Consider the following 14388-nt stretch of genomic DNA (forward strand, 5'->3'; position numbering starts at 1 on the left):
GAAACTCGAGTGTTTCTAATAATCCTCATTTGATTCCTCTCTGTTTCCAACCCTATCTTGTTGTTTATTACATCTGCCATCCTGTACTGTGATTTGCCAGATTTTGATAACATTTTTCCTTTTTTCTCGCTTAAATATTAATTAACGACCCCAATGTGTATGCTTTTCTTTTTCTTTTTGATATTGTATGTTCTTTAAACTAATTTCAATAATTTTTTTTTTTTTTGCAAAAATATAAAAGGCACAAAAAATTTCTAAAATACAGAGGTACCAATTTTGTTTATTCGAATATGACTACAATAAACTCATTTCTTAGTCATTGTTATATGGATAAAAAGATTCAATAAAAATTAAGAGTAAAAAGAAATCATTTAATCTGTGAAAAGAATTTAATTTTGAATTATCTCATCTCTAATCAACAATAAAGTAACTTAACTATATATTAACTATAACTACATCCATAACTTAACTATAACTATTACTTTGCTGCACACTAGAGGTACATAACCTACGGTACTTGAATAGCCAAAGTGCAATCCTTTCACTCTTGCCAAACAAAAATGAAAAAAAAAATGCATCATGCATTAGAAAAGTTTATACATTTTCTTCAAACTAATTTTAATAATTAAAAAAAAACATATAAAGTACAGCAAAAAAAATCTGAAATAAAAAGGTACCAATTTTTTTCTATTAAAACTTTTTCAATATACATGTAGAAAAATTATTTATTCAAAAAAATTATGATATAAGTAGTTTATATACAGTGATTACCAGTTCAGTTAGTTCTTCAGTTTTATTTTGTTCCTTTTTTATAATTAAATATTTTCTTTAAAAAAATTTATAAGAATTCTCTACATTAAAGTTTTAGACAATTACAGTCAACCCTGCTTAATGAAATACCATTGGTTCCAGCTAACTCTATTCAATTAAGCGGGTTATCTGATTAAAAGGAGAGTGCATTATTCAATTTTGAATGCTACAATTTTACGAAATTTTACTCTCTAATGGTATCTAAGGCATAGTAAAATGTTTTGATTAAATAAACTCAACTTTATTATCAATAAAAAATTACAATTAAAGCTGTCAGTGTTAATATCATAAAATATAAAAATTAAAATTATAAAAATTAAAATTATATAAAAACAAATCAACGCTAATAAAAAAGTATAATATAGATACTATAATATTACTTCACTCCCTTCAAAAAAATCTGTAATAGAAGACTATTTTGATATCCGTTTAATCGTCAATTTATAAAAATTTGAATATGCTTCCAAGAATTTTTTTCAATTAACTCAAATCTATCCTTTTTATGCTCGTCTTGCAACCAACTCAGAGTTATTCACTTGGAGTAAACAATGATTCTTCTATTTTAAAGAAAGACACACTATGTGTGGGCAGGTTTTTGAAATAGATAATAGGGCATTAAGAGAGGACTACACGTTTTGGCTGAAAACAAATCACTTTGACCATCTTGCATTCTAAATTATGTCTGAATGAAGTGATTCAAAAAGGGGTAAATAAGAAACCCTTGTTAACTCCAATGTATAACTGCTGGAATGATTTGATTATTCTTAAACTATACTCCTAAAACTTGTTTAGAGCAACAAATCAACAGGAAGACCCTATTGAAGTGCTATTGTGTTCTTATCTTTTTAAAAGAAAAAAGAAAATTCCATTCTAGGTGGTGAAACATTTCTAAAAAATATTTTTTTTTTCACTTTAGTACCCCTATTTTATGCAATTAAGTGGACTAGGAACAACAAATAACCATTTAGACAGGAAAATTCAACAATAGTTTCATATAAAATAATTTGGTTCTATTAAATTTTATTTGAATGGGCAAGTTATTCTATTATCCAATATGGAATTAAGTTGGGCCACCTGTATATAAAAACAAACAAAAAAACAAAATCGTACACTCATATTTATATTTAAATAGCATCCTTTAAAACGAAATTAAATAAAAAAAGAAAGAAAGAAAATTATTCAAAAAATATGTATTTATTCAGTTTTTTTTTTTAATCAATACAAATAAATACCAAGAAAAAAATTTTAAATCTTAGATAAAAAAATTTATAATTTACATACAATTGTAAATAACATAAGTAGAATATTTTTAATGAGAATATGTTAAACAAAGAAAGAGAATAAAAATTACTTAAAACTTTAATATGAAATACAAAATATATACACATGTCTATACGGAGCTTTTACAAGTTGTTCGATTTTATAGCATATTTTCAGAGAATTAAAGATAATTATAAAAACGTAAACAGTTTTAGTAAATGCATAAAAGAGGTAAAATAATTATCAACATAGAGAACATACAGTAAATTTTTAAATTTTCGTAGAGATTTTTTTCTTTTTCTTTTTGCACATTATTTTATTTATTAAAAAAATAAATTAATAATAAATTTTTTTATTATTATATTTAATAAATTATAAATTTTTTTATTATTAAAAAAATTAAAACAAATTTGCATTACATATCTAAAATTTGTTGGAATACTATGAGAAAAACATTTTTTATTTGATTTAGATGAGCAAATAAACAACATTTTGTTTTTCTTTTCTTCTTTGCCAAGAAACACAAAAATTTGCTTAGTTGAATTTCCTTAAAAAAATAAACTGTGCAAACACAATGATTTAATAATGTATTTATTAATGAAGAAAAGATTTTAAAATTATGCTCTAGCTTTTAAATTAAATTTTTCTAATTTTAATTAATTACTTTAATTTTTAATATTAGTTTTTAATATGACTATAATGTGCAATGAACTTATTTAAGCTGCATAGTAAGGTGCAGATAATATAGAAAATTCTCTTTAAAATTTATAATAGGTTACATGAGGCACCAGGAAAAAAAAACTTTTTTTACTAACCTAATGTCCATAGTTACAGAAGCAAGAACCTATAATTACAGAATAAAGAATAAAAGATAAACCTAGGTTCAACATTTTTAAGTTGGAGAATATTTATCCTAGTAGGTTAAAGTTCAAAAAACCTCCCGTGTTTTCACCTTCAACCAGCTAATAATGTTTTTCACGCATGGTAGTAGGTTAAAGACCACAGCCAATATCTAGAATAGACGTTTTTCTAGACAATGACCCTTAGAGAAATATTAATGCAGTAAATACTAACTTCATTTGTGCTGTATTGGGGAATGATAATTTATGTATTACCCAATTATAAACCAATTTATCCTCATGCATAACATAACTTTGAACTTCAATAAACTAGAAATAGTTAAACCCATTTTTGGCCAGTTAAAAGGTGAAAGCATGAGAGATTCTTTCAGATTCAAAAGACTAGGATTAGTAAACCCTAACTTTAACTGATTTAGCTTTTGTTTACCTTTTATTCTTGCTTTATCTGTAACCTATATATATGCATATAAAAACATTGTTATTTTATTTAATTTTTGCAGTATAAGTATTAGAAAAAATAGTTAAGTATTTCAAAAAATTTTATGAAATGTTTTAGTGAATTTTTATTAAAAAGTTTCATATAATTGAAATATTTTGGTTATAGAATTAATTTTATTCAACAAAATACTAAAAACTGCTGTTGTAATAAATTATAATTGCATAATAAATAAAAAAAAGCATAAAATTTTACTAACTTCTGCATGGTCTCAATTCAAACTAAATATGTGAATAAAAAGAGAGAGAGAGACTTTACTTAATTCCAATATGAAATATTTAATCATTTACCATTCTTTTTTTTTATCTCACACTCAAAACACATTTTAAATACTCATTCACATAATAATCATTTTTAAAAAAAAGCAATATAAAGTAAGACTTGCAACAAAAAAAAATTTTTTAATTACAGCATAATATAACTAAAAGTTTTATTGAATTTTAGAAATGCATCATATAATAATATGAATGCCAGTATGGACAAAGAAAAAAAGCAAACACCAAAATAGCAATTGAGGAAATGATTAAATTAGTAGGATTATCTTAATGGTTTGAGAGCCTAACCTTAAATATGCCTACTAATTACAGCAGCTATATTTTAAATTACAAAATCAGACACAAAAACCTTCTTTCTCTGAAGAAGCGTGCATTTTTTTGAACAGATTTGGATTCTTGACCCTCAAAATAGGGGATGCAACTGTAATATGAAAAAATAAAAAAATATAGCAAAAATTGAAATTGCAAAGAATATATATACACACACACAAATGTTTACACCAATTTAATTTACAAAATTTTAAGTGACGAATGCCAAAATTTGAAAAAAAATCTAATGAACACAGAACAATCAACAATCAAAAGAAATAAAAGTATAACTTTTTTGAGTTGGTAAAATACATTAATGGGCTCAAACCTCTATTGATCTCCTACCTAAACTATTTTCACCATATTTCCCAGATTGTGGCTACCTCCTATATTTTAAGAGTCAGAAATTTAAATTCATCAGAAAAAGATATGTTTATTCAGAGAAAGTATGTTACTGTGTGTGATTTCATAACTTAAGTTATGAAATCACATAACTTAAGTTAAAGTTATGCCCTAAAACTGTTGAAATTGAGTCCGTACATAAAAATCCAATAATTAGAAGTTAGTTGTATGTTCACTTTTTTGTCCAATGTTGAAGAAATTCCTCGATTACCATCAAACTAATATAAAAAATTAAAAATACTCATTTAGAAATTAAAAAGTTAAAAGGAAAGATGATGATACATATTGAGTTAAAAGGAAATATGATATGTATTTTTTGTGAAGAATAACTATAGATACCATTTTTAAAAAAAATAATGATTATCTTGAAATAACTTTCTAGACAAAACAGAACAATACTAACCACTTTCCACCACTATTAATTATATTTGTTAAATAAAATATTTATCACAATTTTTCTTCTTGGAATGCAAAATATTTCAACCTTCCACTTTTTTGTACTTTTTATTTTCATCCTGTGAAAAACAAAAAAAAAATTTTTTTTAATAAGATTTTACGATTTTAAAATATGCCTCATAATAATAAACAGAAAGAGAATTAATTATACAGTGAATTCGCGATAACTCGAATCTGATAGGACCGACGAAAAACTTCGACATACCGGAAGTTCGACTTACCGTTAGTTTCGGTTATGGACTTTCAAAATATTGTCGGATTATTTAATTAATGCTTATTTATTAATTACAAATCTTCTAAATGCTTGCAATATTTAAGATCATTTTTCTGACAAGCCATTTACGATAAGACTGTTTGAAGCACTTTATGATACCCTGGTCCATCGGCTGCAACTTTGCTGTTGTGTTTGGCGGGAGAAACTGCAAGTTTACTGCTTTCAAATTAGGTAGATCACTATGCGCTGTGCATTTATCCATAAAGAGTATCACTTTTCTTTCTTTAGCAAAGAATTTCCGATCCAATTTTCTTACATAGTCTCCAAATAAAACTGATGTCATCCAAAACTTTTTGTTAGACTAGTAATCCAAAGGATACGTTTTTACATTCTTGAAACATCGGAGATTTCGGTAATTTCCGATAACAACTAAGGGCAATTTCTCTGTCCCAGACCCATTTCCACCAACTAGGACAGTCAAACGTTCCTTGCTCATTTTACCCCCTGAGCAGTTTTCATCCTTAAACATCCTAGTCTGATTTGGAAGACATTTAAAAAATAAACCCATTTCATCAATATTGAAAACATTATTTTTAATTGTATCCTTTAAGTAAATTTGGTAACGTTTCATTTAACCATTGTTCACATACTTCAAGAGGGACAGCTTTAGCTTCTCCATGAAGAGTGCGAAAGACATTGTGTGTGTGTTGCAAAGGAAGGGGCAAGATATCAGCTCCTAGGTTTTTTTTCTTGCTTTAAAAGATCCAAAAAAAATCGAGTTAAAGGGAGTAAAATTCGAGTAATCGAGAATAATTAACATGAAATTGAAGATAAAAGGGTCGGGACCTCATAAAAAAATCGAGTTATAGTAATATTCGAGTAATCGTACTTCGAGTTATAGCGAATTGACTGTATATGATAACAAAAATGTAGTACAAGGATAGCAATACAATCAATAAAAATACAATAAAAAGTTTTAACCAAGGCTCTGATAGCATCATTTTTTAAGTAAGTGTTAAATTATTTTACTTTGATTATTTTGGTAAAATATTATGGTGATATGTAATGACCACCTTTTATGCATATTTTAAGAGCCCAGCCAAAAAAATTTTTAAATAGTTAAGACATATGAAGTCATAAATTAATGTTAAAGTAAGAAAGAAACAATCAAGCAATCAAAATCCAATAAATCATATAAGACAAGACTGAAAGGAAAACTAATTTAAATGCCCAACGAAACTTGGATCGAATAATTTTATTTTTAATAATTTTCTTCTCTGTCCTCAATGCTTCCTTCAACTACAAATCAGGCTTTGATCGATTCAGTTTACCTTGTTATATTTTGAAAGGTTTTTTATTTTTAATTTGCAACCCCTAATCTGTGTGCAATAAACGTTTCTCTTGTAAATCATTTTTCAGCTTCCGATCAACTTAAACATAAAATTTCTAAGTTTAAAAGTTTTCAATCAAAAATTGAGGAATGAGCAATTTTGACTTGAGGAAGATGACCAAGCTCTAATATTTAATCAAATGTAATTAGGATCCATTTGATCATCTTTGTCAACATTGACTTTACTTTTAGTGATGATTTAATTTTAGATAAGAAATCTCGTGCTATTAGCCGAAATAAAAAAAATTATTTTATGGAGTAATATTAAAGGGTGGCTTCTCTTGGACAAATTAAAACTATTTAATTTACAAATTTTGAATAACTGATGGAAGTGCCATGTTAGGTGACAATCTCATAAAACCTTAAAAACATTGTTATAAAATATGTCGCAGCAGATGAAGTGATTTTAAAAGTGTTGTCAACAGTGAATGGTTAGTTTTCTTCTTCTTCTTCAGGAGCGCAACAGCCCTTTGCAGGCCTTGGCTGCCTCAACAGCACGCCTTCTCCAGCTCCCTCTGTCCATGGCAACTCCCCTCCAGTTCTTAGGTTTTAGGACTTTGAGGTCGTTTTCGGTGTCGTTGAGCCATCGAGTAGATGGTCTACCTCTAGAGCGGGACCCCTGAGGGTTCTTGAAGGTAGCAATTTTGAATGATTAGTTTTAACTACATTAAATACAGAAGAGCAAACATAAAAGCATTTAGTTATCAAACCGAAAATTTTAAAAAATCCTTCTTTTGCAAAAACGATGTCTTTTAAATGCCTACCATTCTTCATTACAAATTCAACAAGTCTTCTGCTAATATCGGCCATTACCTGTTGCAACAACACCCCAAGTTGCCACTTTTAAGAAATGCTTATGTTAGCATAAGTAAAGTTGCATTTCTGCCCACTGTTACATTATAACCAGAAATGCTTTAAAGTTTATACAAGAAAGCGATAGCATCATTTTCCTCAGTTCAGCAAAACCTAAACAAGCATTGTTCTCAAATTCCCTGCTGCTCTTAGCATTGTTAAAATCTCCAATGAAATGAGATCATTATAATTAAATATACTTGTATATATTAGACAGAAGATGCAGAAACAAAGAATGTTTCTTTTAAATGGCTAAAATTTAATGCGTTTAAGCAACTCATCAAAGATTTTGATTAGAAAAAGTATATAATAAGCATGTTTATTTAAACAACAAATTGTTGCAATTCAAAACTAAATTGGAACAAAAAATTTTTCACTTAGGGCTAGTTTTAACTTGCCTGGTGAAAATGGATTCTTTTATATTGTGACTTACTCACAAAATAAACTGTTACAGTTTCAAATCTAGTTTGACGAAACTTGGTTTTGGGGTGTACTTTTCGTTTCTAAAAACTAATATTTTTTAGATTAAAACTGCCACTGACATACTAGAAAAAAAAATTAAATAAATAATTTTTCCTTTTAAATTCTTATAGCTTAAAAATATTAAGAAGTTTTTAATAAAAAATTATAATTCCAAACTTTTCCTATTTCTATGTTGTTGTTTCTTATTCCCTTTTATCTGGTGAATTAGAAAATATGGAAATGCATATAAAACAATTCAAACTTAACTAGAAATTGCTTTAAAGNCAAAGTATTTAACTTGAATTTATATTAATAACTAGAATATTTATTTATTTGAAATGTAATTCTATGAAAAAAAAATTTAACGTTAAAATTTATGTTTAAACGGATTTTTGTATTTTGTAATGTGATAAAAAAAATTTCAATTTTTCCATAGTTTTTTAATTATTTCAATTTATCTAAATTTTTTCTGATAAATTGATTCTGATTTTCGAACTCTGTTTTCCTTCTTAAGTAATCAGTTTTGCATTTTCTAATTTTAAACGTTTTAAAGTATTGTATTTTTTGCAAAGAGATTACAAGGTTAACCGACAAAAAGAATTTAGTGTTATATAAACAATGATGTTTAGATAACAATCACCACCAACAATTGCTTTCAATATGTCGGTCTAAACACTTTGGCATGCGGCCCTTCATTGGTCAATCTGCTGTGCATGTGGCCCTTCACTGAAAAAGGTTGTGCACTCCTACTTTAAAGCAATATATAATCTTAATATTATTTCTAAATTTACATTATGTGCGCAAAGAGAACGTAATTTTTTTCCCTCAACAACTGATTAATTAATATTATTTACTGATTTTTTATCATATACACATTTTATCAAATGCATTTCATCAATCAATCAATATATCAATCAATACATAACATGTAATTGTTTCATTTTTTCATATGTTTTATAAAGATATATTTATCTAAATGTTTAAAGATATTAACATTAACACCAGATTTGAAGAAAATATTAAATACTCAGAGATGCAGACTAACAACTATATATATATTTTATATAGACTATATATAAACTATATATAGAACTAATTATTGTAAAAATAGAACTAAAAAGTATTACTTAAATCCATACTTAAATTACACATTCCTCTCATTGTGAATATTCAGTTTTTCTTACAATTAGTAAATTTTAATTCATTCAAAAATCACAAATTTAAAAAATCACAATTTACACAAATTTAAAAAATATCATATTACTGATTTTTTTCAACTATTCAATTCCCTTTATAACAAAACATGACACTCATATGATATTCAAAGAGTACATAATGATAATAACACATTAATACACATTAAAAAAGTATTTAGTTACTGAAAGTTCCTTTATATGCAATATAATGTATTTACAAAATATCAAATGATTAACTTACTTTGTGCAATATATATGACAAAAATATGTCATACATAAAGGATAGTCCGCATACATATAAAAATCTGTACTTTGGGTGAAGATACAAGAAGTTAATTGCTTGAAGAGGTGCATAAACTGCCCAGTCAGCCTAAAATCAAAATAAGTTCCAGTAAGAACGAAAAATAAAATAAAATTATAATTTAAAAAAAAACAATAATAAATAAAACACATAGAATAGTTTTAATGTCTCTTTAACCATTCAACACTCTGTTGACACTACATCATGATGAATTTAAAAACGCCGAAGACAGGGTCTGAGAAACTAAAATATTATCAGACACTCAATTTTTAATACGGGAAATCGAATCGTAACCTATCCGCAGTAAGCAAAGAATCTACCCCACACACACATTTATTAGGCAGAAAGATATAAAGAAAGTAAGAAAAGCAAATATGACTCACAAAAAGAAATGTCTAATTCAAGAATCATATTGAAATTTTGTAATTGTTTTATTTTTAAAATCAAACATTTGAAATAAAAAGCATAAATATGTTACGTGTTCACAGATTTTTCTTTTCCTAAACTACTAGGCATATAATGTAGGTAATAAAGTATCGTCCAATTTCAATAGCTTCTTTTCAGGCAAAATAGATTGTATTTTTCAAAAGTATTACAATGACTTTTTGGGCAACACAAAAAATTGTTTAAACTCTAAAAACCAATGAGAGACAATTCAATAATTGGTCATCTGTTTTCAAACAAAAACAAGATTATTTCCAGTTTTATCTGCCATTTTGAAAATTTTGGTTTGGTTTAGCTAGTTAACAAATATTTATTTATTTATTTCAAATGGCAGAGGTGAATTGACACGTTAAAAGGTAAAAACACAGGAACAAAACAAGAAAGTAAAAAGTCATTTCCTCAGGAGCGCTCTTGCTTTCCAATATCGCTCGGTAGACGACGTCCCGCAGAGGGCCCTGCAGCGCAGAATGTGGCCGCCATCCAAAACAGCTTCGCTCATGCACAGAGAACAATAGGGATCGGGTGCCAGCCCTAAACGAAACAGGTGTGTGGCTAGGCAGTCATGTCCGGTATATAGTCGAAACTGAGCCACCGTTTCGCGACGCGGTCAGTTAACAAATATATGAGTGATAATTTTATCTGTTACCTTTCATTCTTATCCAGTTAATTAATTTTTGTTGTCATGTAAGTAAGATAACATTTGGAAAAAAAATAGAAAGTTGATTTCTTTTATCCTTATAACAGATTTTATCATTTATTCAATATGAATAATATTGCAAATGTTGAAGCCAAGAAAGAGACATGCGATAACTGAAACAAAAATATGAAAAAAATTCTTTAAATTAAAGTTAAGAATAATTAAAATAATACATTTCTTCTTCTTAAAAATAAAAAAAAAGTTAGCTTAAAATACAACACAAATCAATTAAAGGGATAAAAATGAAGAGTCGAAGGTGACAACTAAAATAACTATTTCTAGCATAATAATAATAATAACAAATCCAAAACATCTTTAAATACTAAAATACAAATTATTATCAGATTGAGATAGTCAACTATAATAAGATATGCTTACAGCTAATATAAGTAAAATGTTTTTCTTGAATTCTGCCATACTAGTTTTTACAGGTTTTCCATCAAAAAATCCTACTAAGAGAAAAAAAGCAAGAAATACTGGTGGTCCTATAACCATTTCTGAAAGCAACTTTTTTGCAACTTGTTTATAAGCTGTTCCAGGAAATCTTCTGTCCAGGAATGAATACCAGTGATGACCAGCAACACCAATAATACTGCCAGATAACAATAAATTGGCTGAAACAAAAACAAAATATTAAAAAAAAGTTTTTTGTTGTCCGATTATTTAAAGTACCAAAAATCCAATCCACATTTATCCAAATTACTGATCCCTGAATCCCAATCCCTGACTTGATGGTACTATCTATCAAGTTAGGGCTAGACTAGGACCAAAAAATGAGTCAGGAGTTTTAAACACATTGGCCTACTAATTTAGCTTAAAGCAGGACTTGAAATTAGGTTGGTTTGAGACCACAAAAAATTGACTCAGACCGACATACAATAATTATCAGTAATTCCCTGAATCAGCAATTAATGCAAAGAGATTATATGCTGTTTTGTTATTTGATTTCAGGTTTCACATTTTAGTCTGTGTTTTTGCAACAAAACAGCACATTTCATCAGACTTATGACATATTCGCTGTATTGTAATTTCTAATTTAAATTCACTTCATAAACTTTTTTTTAAAAGTTAAATTATGTGAATATTTATTTTGACTTCTTTTTTAAAATACATTATTTCCTTTTGCTTGATATAATTAGCTAACAGCATTGTAACCAACTCATAATTTAACAATTTTTATATCTCGTTAATTTATTGTTATTAGATAGAGATATTGCGCAATTTTATTAAGAATAAATTTACATCAGTTAGCAAAGTTTTGAGATGGTCACCCTCCCAAATACTGACTGCTCCCAATGATGCTTGAGTTCAGCTTTTTGTCATTATTTCAAAATATTTTTATACAATCATCTTCTAGTAAAATGCCTCCTAGGTCAAAAAAAGGCATTGTTTTTTATAATAGTAAAAATGATGTTTTAATGCCAATAAAAATGTGTACCAATAAAAAGAAATGCCAATAAAAGGTGTTCAAACTAGTAATGTGTTTCAGTTACTGGTCCTGTGTTAAATTTTCTGAATTTCCACCCCTGCTTAAGGATAAAAAATAATAATTAACTCATAAAAAATAAAAAGATAGCTAAAAAAAATATAATCTAACTACAAAATTAAATTTTACAATTTTATTTCAGTTAAAAAAAATTTTCAAGGTAAATGAAGCTGTTTTTTAGGATATACAAAGAAAAGGAATACCTAAAACAAATTATCCACACTTTCTATGAATAAACTTTCTCCATTAATTTAATTTTTAATAAAATTTTTGTTCCCTCCAACACCTAAGAAAAATCCAATGATCAGAGTTTTCTTCCAACATCTCAAACTACAAATAATTTGGGGAGATTTCCATATCGTGATCTGTGGCAGAATAATCGCCAAGTCCTGGAAACTTGCGGGCAGTGGCCCGTGATAAACTTTAAAAAAACATCACAAAAAGGGACCAACTCGAAAGGTATAACTCGTAGCCACCCCCGGGCAAACATCTACATGTTGTTTTTTAAATTTGCAAGTTAAAAATCCATTTGGCACCTTGGCGATTGTAGTTGGCGCTACAGAAATATCCCCAATAATTTGGTTAAAGAAATTGTCCACAGTAAAGTTTTTTTTTGCGTAGAGCAGAACATGTCAAATTGTGGTTTGAATCCATAAAGTTCGTTTATAAACACATAGATCAGCACAAGGTAGAGTAGACACTGATATGGTGTAGGTTTGTAAGACAAATTGTTATTTCTCTCTCACAAATAATTAAATTATTGTTAATTGACGTAAAAACTAAATTCTTTGCAGCACTAAAAAAGCTAAATAATTTGTTCTCCTGGCCCTGTTGTAAAAAAAATGATATATTGCATAACAATAGATGCATTGTTTACAGAAAATCCTACATATATACTGTACATGAAATGCTTCAAAATTTCTTCAAATTTTTTACATATTAGTAATTTTTAATAAATAAAAAAAAATGGAAGAGTTTTATATTGGACACTAAACAAAAATACTCATCATGCTGCAGTGACAAATGGGCAATAGCACAGAAAAACTAATAAAAGACAGAAAGAACAAATAAAACACAAGAGGTAGAATTTATAATCATCCTCACATAAGCTACTATGTACTTTTCTTCCAGTTACTTCCAATTAGATAGCCGGATGATTTAATTTAGTGCCTTGGTTTCTTTTCAGTTAACATAAACAGTCACCTCCGGGCAAGCTGCTTTCATAAGTAAATAATAAAAAATTGGACGGTATCCTCTTTTGCGCATAAGCTAATGTGAGGATATTACAACATTAGTGCCAATGGAAATTGGTATTTACAGAGATTTAAAAAATAATGATAATATTTTGAAGTTTGCTCACAGTAGTTACAAGTAATACCCTTCAAATTCCTCTCATTTTGTGTGTGCGTGTTTTTTTCTGTTTTTTTTTCCTTCATTATTTTGCTTTTGCGTGCTACTGTCAGTTGCTGCCAGAATTTTGTGACTTTTTTGTTGAAAGTACCAATACGGAAATCTTCAAATCTCTTTTTTACATGTAGCATGATTATCATCCAAAACAAAATGCCCCTCATCTTGCTATGAATTCATTTCCTAGACCCGTAAACGTATGACTGGCCTATAAAATATCTACAGTTCGATTCCTTTAATATAATAATAAAAATTAGAAATTGGTGCAGGCATCAGTTTCTTAAAAAAATAGTAAAAAGAAAAGAACTTAAATGACGCAACAGATAAATTTCTTTCGTCATTCAAAATTTTTTTAAACGCTTTTAAAAAAAATATTTTTTAAACAATTAGAAACTAAAAAAAATCTAATTTTTTTTAGTTTTTAAAATAATAAAAAATTGCAAACTACATATTTTTAAATAACTTTCATAATCACATTTAAAAATTTGTCAAATGTTTCGTTTAACTACATGAGGTGTTAACTAATAGTCACCTGTTCTTTTCGCTTCATAAGGTTTTCCCTCATATAATTTCATTTCAATATTCTGCTGTACAACATCTGCCACACCAAAAAAGAAAACGCCTAGAGTTGTATTCGTTATAAAGAGATGTTTAGTAAACAATTTATTTGTCAGATTTTTTAAGCGAGAGACGAAGCTCATGATTAGACAGTTATATTTCTATATTACACTTTTTGTTTTATCTTTATTTACAAACAATTTACACCGGCGTGAACATCGGGCGGAAGTTGTCGATGAGAGCGCTTCTGGCTGCGTATTTCTCTGTATTTCAAGGTTTATCGAGATCAAACACATCAGAAAAAAGGAAATCCAAAAATGAGATCGGTTTGCAAAGTAGCCGTTCTCACTGCATATGGCTTACGTATTCGCAACCGCCATGCTCGAATACGACATCTGAGGAGAAGACTGATTCCATGTTTCTGATCCTCCTCCCTTTTTTCTTCTTAATTGTATAAGAATGTAATACGTTATTTTCCCCTTTCTTAATATTTTTCTTACTTACTTGTCAAAA

The 14388-nt window shown here is 27.8% G+C and overlaps 1 protein-coding gene across 1 annotated transcript; it reads right to left on the reverse strand.

Annotated features, from left to right (window-relative positions):
- Positions 1–2560: 2560 nt before the first annotated feature.
- On the reverse strand, positions 2561–14121 carry LOC107456801 (mpv17-like protein 2). The gene is made up of 5 exons (XM_071178362.1): positions 13850–14121; positions 10803–11038; positions 9224–9352; positions 4816–4927; positions 2561–4122 (listed from the first exon to the last, which is right to left on the reverse strand). Exons 1-4 carry the CDS (start codon positions 14016–14018, stop codon positions 4892–4894), a joined length of 570 nt encoding a protein of 189 aa, XP_071034463.1. The 5' UTR covers positions 14019–14121; the 3' UTR covers positions 2561–4122; positions 4816–4891.
- Positions 14122–14388: the final 267 nt, after the last annotated feature.

Source organism: Parasteatoda tepidariorum, chromosome 3, assembly GCF_043381705.1.
Source record: "Parasteatoda tepidariorum isolate YZ-2023 chromosome 3, CAS_Ptep_4.0, whole genome shotgun sequence".
In the NCBI taxonomy this organism is placed as follows: Eukaryota; Metazoa; Arthropoda; class Arachnida; order Araneae; family Theridiidae; genus Parasteatoda; species Parasteatoda tepidariorum.